Raw genomic sequence first — 18,394 nt, 5'->3', positions numbered from 1 at the left:
CTTTGTTAAATTTACTATGGTTTTGCTGTTCGTTTCAATATGGCGATGGTTAGTTGCTTAGTGCTTCAACGGTCCCTTTGCTTATAATGAATTTCGTGGCTTTTCTTTCTATTCCCTTCTGTTATTTGAATACGAAACCTTGATGTTCATATTATTAACTATAAGTACGGGCAACTTATATAATTATGAATCTATGCATCTGATAAAAAGAAACGATTTCATCCGAAAAGTTTTGCTTAGACAGCACGATAGATTCGGCAATTTGCTGTCCTATTAAGGTTTGTTATATCTCATAAATAATCACAAAAGTGTAGATATTTATAAACGTATCCGACAATCCTCGGGGTCGGGAAACTTATAGTATTTTATAAAATAAGAAAAGAATTTGGAACTCTACTTCTGTTTCAGTCAAGGAAGAATTGCTGCCAAGATAATTTCTTATTATTTCACTGTATACCAGCTAAGTAAATAAATTTTGTATGCAAGAACATTTAAATATTCTAGTATACATTAATAAATAAATTATAAGATTGTGACATAATGGCTGAAACACAGCGAATGACTGTTTATGGTAGACATCCTCCTTGTGCGAGTGGAACTCGTTTAGAAGAACGTCGTACCAGAAGGTAAAAGAATATTACAGTACAAATTAGTTATAAAATTTCTATTCTAATTTATATCGTAAATTATTATTCTGAACAATCTATAATGTAAATTAACTTTTTAAATTTAGATTAGCCTTAAGGTTGGAAAGAAATCGAAAATCAGATAAACCAGATGATTTTATATGTTATGAATCAAGTGATGACGAAGCAGAGACTGTAAGTGAAGGAAAACAGTTTTTAAGAACTTCCTTTAATTTTGTGGATTATGTACGTGCAAGAGAGACAAACACTAGAGAAGTGAGAAAAATTAATCAAGAGTATGGATTTCGACACATATTGACTCATGATTTATTTAAAGAATATTCGGTTAGCTTAAATAATATGAATAAAGTCTTTTGTTCTCAATGGTTAAGTGATAGGCAAGTAGTATTTGGTACAAAATGCAACAAATTGATGGTTTATGACGTAGCCACTCAGAAATTAGACCAAATACCATCTCTACATGGAAGGCAAATTAATTCAGGAGGTGGTGCTGTTCCCGAGCAGCAATGCGGTATACATTCTGTTCAAATCAATCCTTCTAGGTATATGAATAAAACATTTTGTATTCAAATTTAAAATTTATAGTTATGTTAGTATAACTTTTATTTATACTAACTTTGTAGTTTGTAATTGTAACTTACAGAACTCTCCTATCAACTGGGGCAAGAAATAGTAATGAAATAGCTATATATAGGCTACCAACATTAGATCCAGTTTGTGTAGGAGAAGGTGGTCATAGAGATTGGATTTTTGACATGTGTTGGCTAGATGATGAATTTTTAGTTTCTGGTTCTAGAGATACCAAAATGGCTTTATGGCGTATAGATAATGATCTTGCTGAAGCTCCTGACAAAGCGGATGTGCCAACACACAGGTTGCATTACATAAAATACAAGTAACAAGTATATGTTGTGTGAACATGTTACATTGTTTTATTGTTATTAGGTTGATTCAACCTGTATGTGTTAAAGAATGTAGATCTGCGCAAAAAGTACGTGCGCTTGTCTTTAATAGAACTTACAAAGAAATTGCTGCTATCACTCTGAATAATTTCATACACATCTGGTCTGCTGAGACTTTTAGACAAAAAATATCTAGAAAATTACCGGTTTGTCAAGAAAATGTTTGCCTTGCTGTACAAGATGATGGTGTTTATGCCGTAGGATGCCGTTCTTATACTTTACTTTTAGATGCAAGAACTGTGCAACCTATAAAAAGAATACCTTCACGGTACATGAATTAATTCTAATTTCTTCAAATTTGTTAAAATGTATATGATCTCCACAAACTATACTAAATCATAATATCTTTTCTATAGGTATAGCGGTTGTGGAATCCGATCAGTTAGTTTTCAAGGTTCCGTTTTAACAATTGGAACAGGCTTAGGAATGATGTTCTTTTATGATGTGAGAGCTCAAAAGTATCTCGAGTCTTCAATTAATTCTAACAGAATTGTTGTATTAAAAGCATCAAAGGGATACGTGGTATGTTCTGTTTAGGAATATACAGAAAACTCGAAAATATCGGGTTAGGAATTCTTTTACAGGATCAGGAATCCCGAGAGTATCTCGTGACATAAGAACATCAAGAAATTTCCCAAATTTTAAATAGCCGAAGCACGTTTTGAAATAAATATTGTTTAATATAATCGCAAACTGGAGTTTTCGAATTTTATAATGTTTTAGAATTTTACATATTATTAAATCTTAATCAAAAGTCTACAACTTTTACTTTTAGACAATAGTCTAATACAAACATTTTTGGTCTATGGTTGTATCGAGTAACATTTATCTTGAAACATATTTCGAGTATACTTATGGGTGACTATATGACTGAAACGTCGGGTATTAGAGATTTTAGATTCTCGCTAGGACATCTATTTTGTGTGTATGTATATTGAAGTTGATCATTTTTGTGTAAATATAATATTTATTTTCATGATAATTTTAGTTTCCTGATGAAGAGTACATAGATGGATTTCAAAATGTGAAATATACACCTGCTATATATACTCATTGCTATGATGGATCAGGAACTCGATTATTCACAGCTGGTGGACCTCTTCCCGTAAATCTATATGGTAACTACGCAGGATTATGGCAATAAAGTTAATTTTAATTAATTAAAGAACTGCATTGACTTTTACGTAAGTAATAAGTTGTACATTTAACTAAACATTATTAAAATTTTACCTCAGGAGGTATATACACCCAACCTAGACTTAAGAAACCTTTTCTGGTCATTATCATCTTTTATTTTTATGTTTGTATAATTTTACTCCTTTTTGATTTTATTATCTAATGAACTAAACAAAAAATTTTATTTATGTATTAAAATTTTAAGATACCAATATACACTTCTCAAAAATTTTGATACTTTATGAACAAATGAGAAAGTAGGAAAAGATAATAAGAGCATTTTATAATTAAAGGTGTATATATCTCGACTGCCTGAAGAAATAAGTGATAAAAATAAAGATATCCAATTTTTTATCATTTCAATCATATATTTAATCCTGAAAGTGAATTTGATTGAATTGTCTCTTATTAATCAACTATATCAGCATGTTTGTATGCAATGTGGAAAGAGCCAAATTCAATGTACTATGTAAAATATCATTGTTGTGTAATTTAAAATTAACACATGGTAAACAATAATCCTACGATTGATTTATTTCATGGGTGACTTATTTTACGAGTTTATTACCATCTTATTGTAAAGTTGTTAAGCTAATGTCGTCTTTTAGTATGAAATTATGCTCTAGTATTGTTTACTATATATGATATGGAACAAATTATTGCATGAAAATCTTTCAGAAAAAAATCATACCAGTGAATATTGAAGTACTTTAAAAATTGTGATCACTAATTTAAATCTTTATATCGTCTGCATACAGTGTGATTTTTAAAAGCACTTTAATCTGTGTTGTACATTTCTACATCAGTACAATAGAAATGAAAATTTAAAAAATAATCAACGAATAACACTGCAATGAACATTAAGTTTCTCAGATGCAATCTATCAAGTTGAAATTTTAATACTGGCCTTAGTAGAACAATATACAATGAATATTTGTTATAAAAAAACTTATTTTAGAAAAACAATATCTATTAAAGCCTTTATAATGTATTTCTGTATTACATAATAGAATGTGAAACATATATAATTTTAATCAATGCATGGATTAGAAAGCAATATCTTTTAAGTGTGCATGGCAATTGTTAAATGAAAAGAATCAATCGTTTTGTTAAATAAAATTAAAAAATATATATTTAGTTTATTATCTTCCAAATATTGATTTATTTAAATATTGAAATATTGATTTCTTTATATCATTTTTTGTTAATAATATTATAAATATAAAATTTAAAATCTATTAATTGTAACAATTTGTATTTTACATATGCAAAGATACAGTGGAAATATTTTAAATTGTAATTGCTCAAATTCAATCAAATTGATTATTCATATATTGTACATTTTATGATACAAAGGTATTAAAAAACATCAGCAGTGCATATTTGCAGTTACAAATAATGGTACACAACCTACGATTAATGTGTTTCTTGTATACAATTCAAAAAATGTATTTGAACAAACTACAGTCTGTTCTATAAGAGTTAACAATACCTCTGCAAAGATATTTGTCAAAAATCCATCTAAAATGTTAATACGCATTTATTTCATATATAATAGGTTCTATTCCCCTAGTGATTATTCTCTTTGACATCATCTTGGCATGTGAGACAAAAGTGTATATTTTTCAAAAGCGATGAACTAAAGCTGTGAATGTTAAAAGACAATTTCCTTGGAGTTTATACTTCATAATAGATTTTTTGTTTACATAAGAAGCTTGTCACTTATGCATTAACAGTGTTGAATTTTTAGAAAAAATTGATAAATCATTGTCTTTCTTGTGTTTTTATAATATTGTATCCATTTTTTAACGAACTATGAAGAGTTATGCAAGTATTTAGTTGTACTTACAAAATTCATTTTCTGTTCCTTTGGATGAAAACACAGGATGATCGTATCAAATTGTTTTACATATAAAACACTTCATCTCGAAAAGCTCTGTTCTTTTCAGCAACACGAACGAATCTGAGAAACTTTAAATTAACATGTAATGGAGAAAATGATTGTATTGAGTTTATTAAAACTTATTCTTCATCAGATATTAATTTTCATAAATATCGTCTAAGTCTATATACTCTTGTAAGACAGACTGTATTTTTATTGAATGAAGTATTATTATAATGATGTTAATTGTGCATAACTACATTACACATTTGTTTGTAAACAAACTTATATTTGATTTTTGGTCGAATTTTGGTGTACTTAAGTCTTAAGTGATGAAGTAAGTTCACCATTATGTTTGTCACTTTCAGATATATTTTAAATTTGTTGATGGTATAAAACGATGCAAGTGCATTTTCAATACTTAGGATAGAACTAACAGATCAAGAAATTGTTGACATGTAAACAATAAGTAATTGAATTATTAATATATCACAATGAATATATGTCACCAAACTATATTCTGTGTGTTTTTACATTAACAAATTATAAATTGCTGGCATATAGTCATTCATAAAGTCATTGCATTACATAATAAATAAAAATGTGTGTTGTATTTATACATTCATGATTAGACTGTACGACATGTATATGATTATGCATAATGAACGAATACATTGAATACATTTTAACACGATTATCAATATGTACTTTTACTACAAATACTACAAACAAAATATTATGAAACAATGCTACAAACTACTAATAATTTTGTTTCTGTAATAATTTCGTGTATTTCGGGATATACGTTTTAGCAGTGATTATTAAATGTGATTCATAAAGTTCACTGTTTTTCATATAAAATTTTTAAGTAACATTGAGCAGCTATTGTCCATGTTAAAACGTCCTAATTTTCATACTAACGTCACTTAAGCGAAACAAATCTAAGTATCGTGTATTTTAACTAAAATAATGCAATAGAAACAGTATAAATAAATAATTTTTATACTTAAACTATATGTATAAGTTACAAAAAAGTTTTGTACAGGTACAATCACTGCATCACTGTATCAGAAAACATTTTTTCGTATATCATATTTATTAAATGAATATCACGAAAAAGATTTGAGAAAATATTATATATTATAGTAACCTCTACAACTGTTCTTATATTTCTTAATAATTTTTTCCGATTTTCATCGATCTTTTTTTCTGTAAAATGTATCACGTGTATAATGTATTCTTTTTTTGTATTATAAGATCATAAGTTTATCATATACTATTCTGTATGGTTGTGTTTTTGTTAGATCTGTAGCAAAACGTCCTTTCAAAAATTATTTATGACTTACGTTAAGTATATGCGGACAATATATAAATTGCTTATAAGCTCATTCAAAATTTTGTTAAAAAAAAACTTGCGTTCTTTATTGTTAAAAAAATATCCAGTGCAATTAATATATGTATAAAAATTTTTCATAAACTACAACTAGATTATCCTTGTTTTTTGTTGCTAATTAAAATATTGTAACAATTATAAGTAAATATATACATTTTCCTAGAATAAATTATATTATCAAGCTACGTTACTTTTTCTCCGTACTTTTATTTAATATATTAAATACTAAATATTTCGTACAGGCAGTGCTACTTGATTGGTGAACAAATTGCACTAATTTTATATGTGTGCGTGCGCGTGTGTGCATTAAATAATCTATGTAAATAAATATGTCAAATCATTAATCACAATTGCGTTTATCAGTTTTTTCTTCTTTAGTCGCACTAAAGTGAATATTAAGAGAAAGAGAGAGACTTGTCTCATTACAAATAATTTATTAATGTTATATATATATATATATATATATATATATATATATATACTATATATATATCAATACAAGATTTTTATTTCGCTTAGAATCATCACAAACAACGTGTAAAGAGTGTATAATGTATACAAAACACGCGACACTGCAACATACTTGTAGTACATGTAATGTAAATGTTCAATTTAATTATCGAGGCTTTGTCATGACTATATTAGATATGTTGTATTTATTTTGTGTGCCGAAAATGTATAGATGCGCATTATGTGAGTAAAAACGGAGGTCAATCCGTCTTTATAGATACACTCGTCGATATGTCAGAGTATCAGAATATAGCTCTTTGACGAGTGAAAGATTATACCTTCAAAAGGATATCTTTGGAGCACGTATCTCTGTCAGTGCGTCCTTAGCGATGACAGATTGCTTCTTTTACGTGCTATTTTGTCGGGATTAACAAAGTAGTTTCTACCGTAATTACTATAAACCCATCTTGGGGCATAAATAAGCTCATTTCTTTTTTTTTTTTTTGGTATAGATTGACAATTGATATCCTAACGCACAAGTCTCGTAAATAAATATACACTGATCGTAACAATATACATTCTGAAAATAAATAGAGTATTTCACAATTATTGCATAAATTGGTGAGCACTACTGTGTGAAATCGATCGATTCTCACGACAAACATTATATTTCAAAAGCCTTTCTCGCGTCAAAAACATATTTATCATTATCTTTTCTTACACAGGCGATCGCAAATAACTGGTATCACACGTACACTTCTTTCTTTTCCTTTGCTTTCTTCTTTCTAAAAAATAATCAGGGAGAAGAGTTATTATCCTCCCTTAATTATCTTGGTAATTTTCGTTCATGCTCCCCGTTAGTCACGAAAGCGCAGTCATGTTTAAAAAGGAATCAAAGATGCCCAGCATCTAAGGCCTTATTTATATCACTAACTAGCATTCCGAGGATAGATCTGTGTTCCGAATCCTGTCTAAAAACGGAGTCCAAGAAGTCGGAATGCGTTAAGAAATCGAACACTTGATCACACCGATCTTGAGACTTGTCTGTGAGATGTGGCTTTATGAGTGCCTGTATCGCGGTTCTGCATCGTTCTAACGATTTGATTAAGTACGCCCGATCGAAACTGAACTCCAATTCGTAAAACGAGACCACAGACATTGCTACAGCTCTAAGGGCAGTTCTTATTTCCACGAGTTTCGCGTCGTCGGTGGCGTTTAATTGTTGATTACGTTGTAGGAGACCCACCTAAAATGAAAGTATTTAACGAATATGAGAAATAAAATCGCGATTACTTTGCATATCTATGTCACAGCAATCATCGAGAGAGAGAGACAAGTACCTTAATGGATAATTTAACGATATTCTTTAAAACCTTTTCAGGCTGTTTCTTGTCTAAATTAGAATTGGTTTTCGCGGCTCTTTCCATAAGCTTATACAGATTGTCCAAAAGTGAAGTAGTGGCGTCATCTATCAGCAATGATCTTCCGGCCCCTGTAGATACGACTCTGCCGAGGAGTTTTTTTTGTGCACGAAGACCTAAATCACGAGCGCGGCTTCCGGTGCCCCCGGCGGGATAAGATCCGCCGTTCAATGTAGTCGCCGACTGCATCACTGGGGAAAAAATTGCAAACGCTGTACCATCTGCTCGGGGAGATATGGGGTTGAATAATGATCCTTTTGTTGCATGAAAAGATCGACTTGTGAAAATAGTACAAAGGGTGCATTAGGAAAGTTAGTCTATAAGTTAACTGTTCTATGTATTGAAGCGGCATGAAAGTACGAATTTATATTAAATACTAAAAAAGTTTCTTACGAGATTTAATACATGTATGTACTTGTAACAGCTTATGAAACTTATCTAAGACAATTATGAGGCACTGTTATGCACAAAATGTACACATTTTCATAACACAAAGATAAAGTATTTTGTTTACAAATTATACCCAATTATACAATAAATATTATTAATATATTATTAATTTCAGTTTGATCAGATCAGTTCAGATTGATATGGCTTAATAAACATCATGTATATACATGTAATGTTGGGAACCATATTTTCTTAGGGTGAAATATAATAATAAGACATTCATAATAAATAATGCAATAAAAAATAATATGACAAAAAATTTACAATAATATTCAACAAATTACATCCAAATGTATATTAAAAAGTGAAACCTATATCATTTTCAAATCATGTCTATGCAATCTTTTTCCTTCTTTTGTCTCATAGAATTTATGTTAGAAATTTTTCAACTACTTCAATATACTCTGTACCAATGTATGTATATGTATGTATGTATGTATGTATGTATATATATACATTTATATACTAGTACACTACTACACTAGTATATATATATATATATATATATATACTAGTTAAAATAACATAAAATGTGATATCTTATTGATTTATCCAGACGAAAATAGTAAAAATGATAGTTTGCATTATAATGTGTGTATGATCAGAACTTACCATCAAACATTGGTAGACCGCTGTTTCCTCTAGGCGATAACGGGATTGTGAATGAAATAAAGAAGTGTTCTGTGAGCACGGTCGAAACTCAGGCAAAAGTAACTAAAATAAGCAAGGATGTAAAATGAATCAATATTTAGCAAAACATATACATAAAACGATATTATGTCAAATAAATTAAATATGGCAACACATAATAAAATGATGTTGCGCGCGTTGTGCAAATGCGTGTGTTCTTATTCATGGGAACGAATCAGAGCATCGTACAGTTAACATTTGTATACCTTGATTGCAGTCGGTTACAGCTACAAGATGATAGAGCAGCCAGCTCTGCAATTCCATCACTGCCGTCCCCCACGCCACCTGAAAAAACACATTTTTATGTTCGTAAAGAACATGTGAGTTGGTGAGAAATAGCTTCATACGTAAAGCGAGTTATGGGTTTTTTGAAATTGTAATATATTTTTTTTATGTTTAGAATAACAATATATTTCTATTATAATATTTATATTGCATTCTATTATATATATTTATATTTGTTTGTCATTTAATCTTTATAAGCATTGCTTTCATTTGAAAATAAGAGGTGCCTAACAGACGTTAACAGATTGAGACAGATTGTTAACAGACGTTAGCAGATTGAGAAATAGGAACATTATTATTATTTATTATTCAATATACATGCTCTGTCTTTAAAGTAACATCAACACGCATTCCGTGCCACGCGTGTCATCAACCACCCACATGTATGTACATACTTGCAATAGAAGCGAAACTGTCTAGCTAAACGAAGATGTTATTTTAAATTCAGTCAGAAACTTATAACTGTTATTCGGTATTTCAAAGTTTCACAAAAATTCTTAAAACTCACATACTTTCCAATCTATAAAAATTTTAATTGAAACTGCAATGAAATAAACATTGAATTAATTCAAGTACCTATAGTGTATTCAATATTGCAGATAAACCGATACAATTCAGTAATTATAAGGATTTCGTGAAAAAAAAGTTATCCCTGTTTTCCAATTATCTCCATAAAATTTCACCGTTAGGCTCCAATTCTTTATTTCAGGATCAAATTATCATTATAGAATTAAATTACCATTACAAAATAGTTAAGAATGGAACAGAAGAATAGAAAGAAAAGAAAACAAACGATCGGTGCAAGTTGGTGGAGGGCAAAGAATTAAATAGGTTGCAGCATACATGCTCCCTCATTCGTGTAATTTATGTCAATAACTGAGGTCAAACCCGATACACTGGAAATGGAACGTAATGTGCGTGTGGTTTGTCGTCGCGAGGTATAATCATATATGTATATATACACACATATAAACGTTTATATCGAAGAGGTATAGTTGTATGGAAGTTGGATCGATTTGTAAGGAGCGTCAAGGCAAGCCAGAGACTCTCATTCTCGTTTATCGACGTAATAGGGGCAAATGGATGCGCGCTACGGGATATTACCTAGTCTCGATACGGTTAGATCGATATGTATTTCGAGAACATGACAAATATCGATATCGATCGAGTATTAGAGTACCTCAAAATTCCCTATCATTTTACCCGAATGCGAATTTTCAAGATTTTCGAGCATTCGACTGATCTTAAGATATTCGAGAACGTCCGAAACGTTTTTAAACGCACTCGAGTTATCGAAACGCTGGAAATACTCACGCACGTGATTCGATCTATGATCGTCAGGATGATCGTTCAGATTAAATGTGTTGTCATCTACTAAGTTCATATATGATAAAAAAATCTAAGAAACCACATTGTGTCAACATCTTTTCACAAAATGATTTATTAATTAAAAATATTAGTGAATCGTTAAATTGCAAGCTGTACGTTGTAAGTTATAAGCTTCTTTTTTATAATTTTATAGTTTTATGTCAAATAGGGCAATCAAATAATTCGTAATTTATGAAATTTCTTTATTATTTTATTATGAAGATTAATAATTTAAAATTGATAATCTATTGATAACTTGTAATTTCATCGATAAAGTTCAATTATGCATGAGAACCCAGGTAGATATTTTTTGTATCGATCGAAAATCGTGGATTCATAACAAATCCAACCTTTATTAAATTTTTCAATTACTTAGACGGCAGCGATAAAGCACAAACTATTAGATAAATACTGCAATTACAATTTTACAAAAGTAATGTAATATTATATAATTATATGAACAGTGTTACATAAAAGTAAGCAATTAAGGCAAAAAAGAAAAAGGTCTGGATAATAGAGTGGCTCTTAAAGTGGGAACATTAATTACACGGAAGTGTAATAAATAAATTGAGGTTTCACTTTAGGGATGGTACTCAATTACTTTAAAACGTCAAAGGTAACATATCTAAATTTATCGTGACTGATTCATCCAACTAATCCTGATTAATTCTAATAAGAATAATTCATTATCGTATGTTTAGCAGCTAGTATTGTGCGCAAATTCTATTAGAAGCATTTAACCAATGAAATTATTGAATTTCGAAATAAACCAATAAAATTTGTAACTCTTTTGGTGAATATACTTGATTTATGAGGTAGTAGATCATACTGAAACGAGAGTCCTATTCCAGTCGTATCCTAAATCGTTCGTACCGCTTAAACACTATCGAACGATATTTGCGATATGCAAGAATTAGTACACGGTAGTTTGAAGTAAAACAAAATGAAATATTTTATAAAAGTAAAAGCATTACACGCAAATAACAGATTTGAAATGATATTTAATCCCTTCAAGACCGACTTCAACAATATTGTTTCTATCTAAAAGAAATAATTTAATCATAAACTAGTTTTCTTATCTAAAATACTATGTAAGTAATTTTAGATAATTTATAGATAAATTCTTATAGTTATTTTTTAAATAATTTTTAGATAACTCTTAAATGATTTTCTAGGTACATACATATATGTATAGTATAGATAAAACTACCCAACTAATGTGTATCAGACAATATCTAATCTATTCAATACAATTCTAAAGCAGGAAATTAAATTCCAGTTGAAAGGATTTAATTGATGTATTGTCCTGCTGGGAAACACCGTAAAGTCGTACGACTAAAACAAATGATCGATCGCTCGCAGAACTTTCGCTCTCTTTGCTTGGTCGTTTCCTAACTACAATAGATCGAGTTACTAGCGCGCCATTAGGCGGTTGTCGAGTATCCATATTAAACGCATTATTCGCTATTGACATCGTCAAATTTCAAGGTGCACGGTCCACAAATTCTTTCATCAGTACGAACTAGCTACGTATTTTGTTTTGATCAGAAGATCTCTATAATTGGAATACATTTTCTAAAGTGATCCACTTTCTTTTATTGGAACAACGACCCGGAAAAAAAAGAAACTACATTTTCCTCGAAACAATTTTCAATCTGTTAAATTCGATAATTAATTACGATATAGGTTTAGAATATAGTTTTTCTTATCAATGTGTAATTTAGAAACTATGTATATAATATGGGGATAAATAACTTTTCCGTAACTTGTTTCACACTTGCAGAGATCAACATCTAATTGTATGTCTAGTAGTTATCTAAAACCAATTATATCACGTCGTAATAACAAAATAATGATACAGAACGTAGTCCTTATCTATCAATACATCATTTTTATTTGTAATTCTGTAAACGCGTGATGATAACAAACTCCGGCTTTATTATTGTACTTTGGCTTCTGAAAAACAATTTAATTAAAACAACGATATTATATTGTATGTAGTTACGACGATTATAAATATTAAAGTCCTTGAAATTCGATTTATCCATAATTTATCTACAAGTTAAATTAAAATACACCTTGTCAAAGGTGAGCAAGTGTCTGGGGATATTTTTTAACGGTAGCATATATTTGTACAGTGTTGTGCCATAACTCGCATAAAATGAGACAAGAGATACGATACGGAGTTTATAGTTTCCGGTAGCGCTTTAAAAACAGGTCAAAGATTCTATTCTGATCTTCATCCGTGTCAGATCGGTGGCTCCATGAAATTTTCTGTAATTTCGTTTTCTTGCTTCGCTCGAACATTAAATATCTATACAATAAATCTGGTTTCCGCGATGAATCATTGCTGACTAATGCATTTCTGAACTGTGTTATCTTACTGATATAACTAATAATCATGATTACTTGAATAATGAATAAAACTGTATATAAATACACAAAAATTATTGCTAAAATGAAATTTAACAGAAGATATTGAAATAACTATTTTATAGTATAGTCTTCTTTCGAAAAGTTATACGATTATTTAAATTATTTATTTAAAATATTTAGATGACAGAAGTGAATTCTTCGTGGTTTCATGTTTTAAGCTAATGCGAAATAGAGACAATAATTTCGTAAAGAAGTTAAAAAGTGTAGATAAACAGGTGAACTGCAGGTATATTTCCGAGTAGACTGGAGGTTCGTCATTTCTATAATTAGTTATCTGCTTCGTTCTATCGCGATGTGTCGAAGGATAGGACCTAACAGCCCACAATTTTCTAACGTATGCACGAACATTATTTTTAACGTCAAGAACATGTACACGTCGTGTGTGCACGCGACACTCTCGTTTCTTGCCTGCTTGCAAATTGAACTTTGCAGGCAATTTTGTTCGCATTGCGTCGTATTGAATAACTGTATCTGAATCTAGAGAGGCAATTTCACACGTGATCGAATCTATAAAATTAAAGAATTATGACGGTGCGAAAAAACTCAATTGGAAACGTTTCATTATTTCTTTCAAAAGGATGGACTTTTATATTCTTGACGAATGATTATTATTTTGTTAAGCTTATCGCTGTTGTTTTTATTAAGTAATAATGATCTGCAATTTCTTCTCCATCTTCAATTTCCTTAACAATTTTCACATGCGATTATATCGATATTTACCCTATACTTAATTATGGTAAACTTATATTTTTAAATGCTTGAAGCAACGAATCGTTGAAATTCATATATCGCATTATGTGTTTCTTAGATTTGTGAAGTTTAGAACAGTCCACGTGGAAATAGTTAATTCGTTTTAATTTGTTTGTTCAGCAATTCGGGTAATGGAATTGTCGGTACCCTCGTCAAACGATTTTGGAGCGCAAATGATCTGTCACTCTTTCTTCATGACAGTTTTGATAACAGCGTCACATGCAATTAAGTTTACGAAACGGAGGGATTTTCCAAATAAGAATAATAATCCAATGAGTCTCCTATGTTGACTTATATCTTCAACGATTCGAGTTATTAAACCGTCGTTATCATCATCGAACCATCATTTCCCTTACAAGTGAGACAATAACGTACTTAGTTTGATGGAATTAAAAAATGTATTCCATTATCATTAATTTGATTCCAATTTAGTTTTTTCAATAGTTGGAAGTAATGAATAGTCGCAATATAATTTCGAATGGAAAGTCAATCTTCATTTTCTTTCCACTTCGTTATTTCCTTTACGTTTATATGATATTTCCATACGTTTATATAACGCCACTTATACCAAGCCCATTTATTTGAACGTTAGTTCAATTATCCGATTATATGAATTTCTGTCGGTTAAATCCATTTATCTGAACGTGAACTGTTATATGAACGAGAATCATTCTATTACACGAACTCCAATTATATAAACTATTTGACTTCCGATAAATTTATGTAAGCGCAATTCTACTACATATACATATGTATATAACTAATTTGATGAGATTGAAAAGTGTATTTCATCGCAAAACATTATGTAGAGGTATCAAATCAAGCGTTACTCCAATTTATTTATTTTTTGTTTTTGTTTTTTCATAATTGAAAGTAACGAATGGTCGAACGATTTCAAGTCAAGTGGCAATTTCCTAACCCTCGATTTCTTTAACGTTACTTTTTTATATAGTACGTATACACTGCATTTATTTAAACGAAATTTTAGTCGATTGAATCCACATGTCTGAACGTGAACTATCGTATCATAGAAAATAAGCGGAATCAGCGGATTCTTATTATATAAACTTCAATTATATAAACTGTTTACGCTCCGATAAATTCATGTAAATGATATTCTAATATATGTGTATATGTAACTAATTCGATTAAACTAAAAAGTATATTTCATCAGGCGAAGCATCACATAAAGAGATCAATCAAATCAAGTAATACTGCAATTTATTTTTTTCAACAATTGAAAATAACGAATCATCAAACGATTTCAAATCGAGTGGCAACGTTCGTCTTCTTCCCAACCCTCAATTTCCTTAACGTTTTTCTTTTTATTTCGAAAGATGCAGCTGTCACATCGACAGCTGTGCAACTGGCACGAACCTCCTTGTTAAACTGAGCATCTTGTCTGAGAATATACCCACCACCTGCCCTTCGATCGATGTGTTCAGCTTCATGTGTGTGCACGAACGCACATGTCGTACACAACGCGGTGCGCACGTGCTCACATGGACAAAGTTACGAGAAGGATTATACTCTATCCACAAAGGTCACGCGTTCGTCTGTTAAATACGACTTTCGAGAGGTCCACGTTCCTGCCTGGCTAACTTGTAGCCTGTAGCGGTCGTTTTTGGATATCGATCCCGCCGATTGCACACGCAAGATTCTCTCACGGAATCGTATCCAATTTCAACTTTTTATCCTATCTGCCGAGCGAATCTCAATTGTAATCCTTCGACGATCTTAACGAGCGCGGGACTATGTCCTCGCGATATCGACTTTTCTCGATATTCAAACGTATTTGATTCGACGTGTAGGTATGTGAGAAGAGTATTTTATCTGATCTTTAGATCATATGCGTATTTTGAAATAATTTTAAATAGAATTAAATATACGATTCATAATGTACAAATATGCGAGAAGGATATTTTTATATGTAGAATTGGTAAGTAATTTTTGTGCAGTGATTATTTTAAATATTATATTATATCTATTTTTGAAATATATAAGTTTTTTATTTTAGCTCCTTTAAACTGTGCGACTGCTTTTAAGCAATTTTAAATAGAATTAGATAATGAACTGGATTATCAAAAATCTAAAAAAATCGTTTCATTCTCAATTTCATTCATCGTATCCGTTTATATATTTGCATATATTTGCAATCGAAAAAGATATATATTATGAAATCTATAAAAATATTCAATGTTAGAAAATATTTTATTACGTGATAAAACAAATAGGATATGAAATTTTATGATCTCTCTTGGAAGAATGTACAAGATGCATGTAATGAAAAAGGAAGAACAAAATTAATGTTGTGTCCTTCAGAGCTCTAGGAGGGACATATTTTCATCGCTGCCTCTGTTTTAAGCAGATAGCTTATTCAAGGTTGAAGATACAGTTGATCCTATACGTATAGCATTGAAATTTCAAATTACAACCTGTCGCACATCGTGAATAAATCCATCATTCTTAACATAAATAGTTACCTTAATTATTCTTCAATATAAAACATAGTTCAAATTTTAACCGAATAAAAGTGTACGGAACATATAACGCATTAGAACGCATTATTATAAAATACGTATGGGGTACATAACGTCAACGAAATTAAAAAGTGGGATTCAATCTTAAGAAAAACTGAACAGAGGATTGCAGAATTAAAAAATTATGAGATAGTAAAAAGAGTCGTCATAAAATATTAATTACCTCAATTTAATAAGTATTTCATAAATTACTTAGATTCTTGGATTCTCTAAAAAATGATAATAAAATGCATCATCAACATAACATCAAGTATTCTAGTCTGGTATTTCTACATAAAATGGTCTAAGACTTTTGCACAGTACTGTATATGCACCTAACCCATAATTCAGGCAAATTGATTGATTGATGAAACGCGAATCAGCTGGTTAAGTACCGCAAATGAAGTTGTCGCAGTCATCGAGAGCGCACATATCAGACGGATTTGCGGAGATAAAAATAACTGGCGAAAAATCATACTATTGTGCTGGTATTAATTAGAAACAGAACGGTGAACGCCCGTTGTACAACAGTCTCATTCATTGCACGGTTACTTGTTAAGGTTGCCTTTACAGGCTCACATTCCGTAGACTAGACGGTTCATTTACGTTATAGCGCGATTTACATTGAGCCGAAAAAGATGTTTACCCCATATTTCTATCCCCCTTTTCTGTTTGCCTTCGGATATGCACGATTGCGTGGATGAAAATCGTATACTGTGGAAAATTTCACGCTATACTGATAATCGATTAATTCGCGATACCTTGGACAAGCTTTGGACGTTATTTTCTAAATATATACAATGTTTTTGTATTACTCTGTTACTCCTCTTGGTACCCGTCACTTACACGGTGATAAATGCACATACGGAATTAAGTTACATACATCTATTCAGCCACGACTAACTGACGCAATTAAACGGACTCGTCGGTTTTGCGAAATTCAGTTTCCATCGTGTTGTATATACTTTCCTTTTCACGTGACTCAATGTCATGATAAGAGTGATGGTACGAGAACTATTCTCTTTTCCGTTTCCGCGAGTTATACGCCAACTGTGGTTTCGTAAGTTCCCAAGTTTCTATTTATCTTTAAGTACATATATGTATTATTATACTGTGAACTTTTTCCGCTCTTTTTATTTTGATGGAAGTTAACTTCCAACATGATATCATCACGAAATGACGATGTGAAATATCAAATTTTAACGACCTCACAGAATAAAAAGTAATTTAAATGTAAATAAATAACTTAAAAAGAAATACTATTAAAATTAAGTATAGAATTTAAAAATGAATTTTATATCGAACAAACTCTCTTCGATCACGCGCATTACCCGACGGTAAATACGTTTGTCCTGAATTATGTATGTTTAAACGATCGTTTAGCGATTCCATTCTTGACTGTAAAGAAGCAGTCTTGTTCATACCAAATTAATTTAAATTTTAGACGCGCACTAACCTCTGCTGATGCCTGGGCCGCGAATGCGACCCCAACACTTGACAATGAAGTTTCTCTTTTCCAACAACCGTAGGATAGATATTGTTCTATTGTTTTGTTTGCGTTCCACTTTGTTTTCGTGCGCGTTAGAGATTCCACCGGTATGATGAACCTTTAAAAATATTTTATCGAACTAGACGTAATTGAACACAATACACATGTATGCGAAAAAAAAACGAGAAATCACACCGGCAAAGATAGAACACTCTCTTCTCAAGTCTCACAGTCTATTCGACTGAACGAACGAACGTCGTCTGTTGTGGTCTGCGAACCCACCCCGGTTACCATGGAATCATCGCTCCGCGAGGTGGGGCGCATGTGGCATCTACGCTCGGGCAACTTCGCAGTGTTAAGGAGTTTTCTCCTTTGCAGTACGCGCTCATTCATGGACGGTGTCATTGTGAATATGAAAGAACGGGATCTGACCACGAAACTTCTTCATTTAACGATACAATATAATACAATGCTTT

At 31.0% G+C, this 18,394-nt stretch overlaps 2 protein-coding genes across 5 annotated transcripts; one reads left to right on the top strand and one right to left on the bottom strand.

Annotated features, from left to right (window-relative positions):
* Positions 1-137: 137 nt before the first annotated feature.
* Positions 138-6,404, top strand: DCAF12 (DDB1 and CUL4 associated factor 12-like protein). Of its 2 annotated transcripts, XM_076624247.1 has the most exons (8): positions 138-278; positions 409-626; positions 734-922; positions 1,019-1,189; positions 1,291-1,521; positions 1,593-1,877; positions 1,966-2,131; positions 2,598-6,404. In XM_076624247.1, exons 2-8 carry the CDS (start codon positions 541-543, stop codon positions 2,751-2,753), a joined length of 1,284 nt encoding a protein of 427 aa, XP_076480362.1. In that variant the 5' UTR covers positions 138-278; positions 409-540; the 3' UTR covers positions 2,754-6,404. The 2 variants fall into 2 exon arrangements, with proteins under 2 accessions (XP_076480362.1, XP_033202535.1); XM_033346644.2 differs by having other exon boundaries at positions 734-1,189.
* On the bottom strand, positions 4,086-18,239 carry sigmar (Tumor necrosis factor alpha-induced protein 8-like protein sigmar). 3 transcript variants are annotated; one of them, XM_033346673.2, is made up of 5 exons: positions 18,114-18,239; positions 17,886-18,036; positions 9,278-9,356; positions 7,851-8,122; positions 4,086-7,756 (listed from the first exon to the last, which is right to left on the bottom strand). In XM_033346673.2, the coding sequence occupies exons 3-5, from the start codon at positions 9,333-9,335 to the stop codon at positions 7,403-7,405; spliced, it is 684 nt and encodes a 227-aa protein (XP_033202564.1). In that variant the 5' UTR covers positions 9,336-9,356; positions 17,886-18,036; positions 18,114-18,239; the 3' UTR covers positions 4,086-7,402. The 3 variants fall into 3 exon arrangements, with proteins under 3 accessions (XP_033202564.1, XP_033202565.1, XP_033202563.1); XM_033346674.2 differs by adding an exon at positions 8,994-9,095 and having other exon boundaries at positions 17,886-18,188; XM_033346672.2 differs by having other exon boundaries at positions 17,886-18,189.
* Positions 18,240-18,394: the final 155 nt, after the last annotated feature.

Source organism: Bombus vancouverensis, chromosome 2 (assembly GCF_051014615.1).
Source record: "Bombus vancouverensis nearcticus chromosome 2, iyBomVanc1_principal, whole genome shotgun sequence".
Lineage (NCBI taxonomy): Eukaryota > Metazoa > Arthropoda > Insecta > Hymenoptera > Apidae > Bombus > Bombus vancouverensis.
The sequence above is the reverse complement of the archived record's forward strand: the minus strand, read 5'-3'. Positions and strand labels throughout refer to the sequence as shown.

What these genes read in the sequence shown, in the direction of transcription:
- DCAF12 (XM_033346644.2), top strand. Translation starts at nt 541, where the DNA reads ATGGCTGAAACACAGCGAATGACTGTTTATGGTAGACATCCTCCTTGT. An exon ending in GTTCAAATCAATCCTTCTAG is followed by an intron (nt 1,190 to 1,290) that starts GTATATGAATAA and finishes TGTAACTTACAG; the next exon opens with AACTCTCCTATCAACTGGGG. An exon ending in ATAAAAAGAATACCTTCACG is followed by an intron (nt 1,878 to 1,965) that starts GTACATGAATTA and finishes TCTTTTCTATAG; the next exon opens with GTATAGCGGTTGTGGAATCC.
- sigmar (XM_033346673.2), bottom strand. Translation starts at nt 9,335, where the DNA reads ATGGAATTGCAGAGCTGGCTGCTCTATCATCTTGTAGCTGTAACCGAC. An exon ending in TGTAACCGACTGCAATCAAG is followed by an intron (nt 8,123 to 9,277) that starts GTATACAAATGT and finishes TTTTTTCCCCAG; the next exon opens with TGATGCAGTCGGCGACTACA. An exon ending in TCGTTAAATTATCCATTAAG is followed by an intron (nt 7,757 to 7,850) that starts GTACTTGTCTCT and finishes CTTTCATTTTAG; the next exon opens with GTGGGTCTCCTACAACGTAA.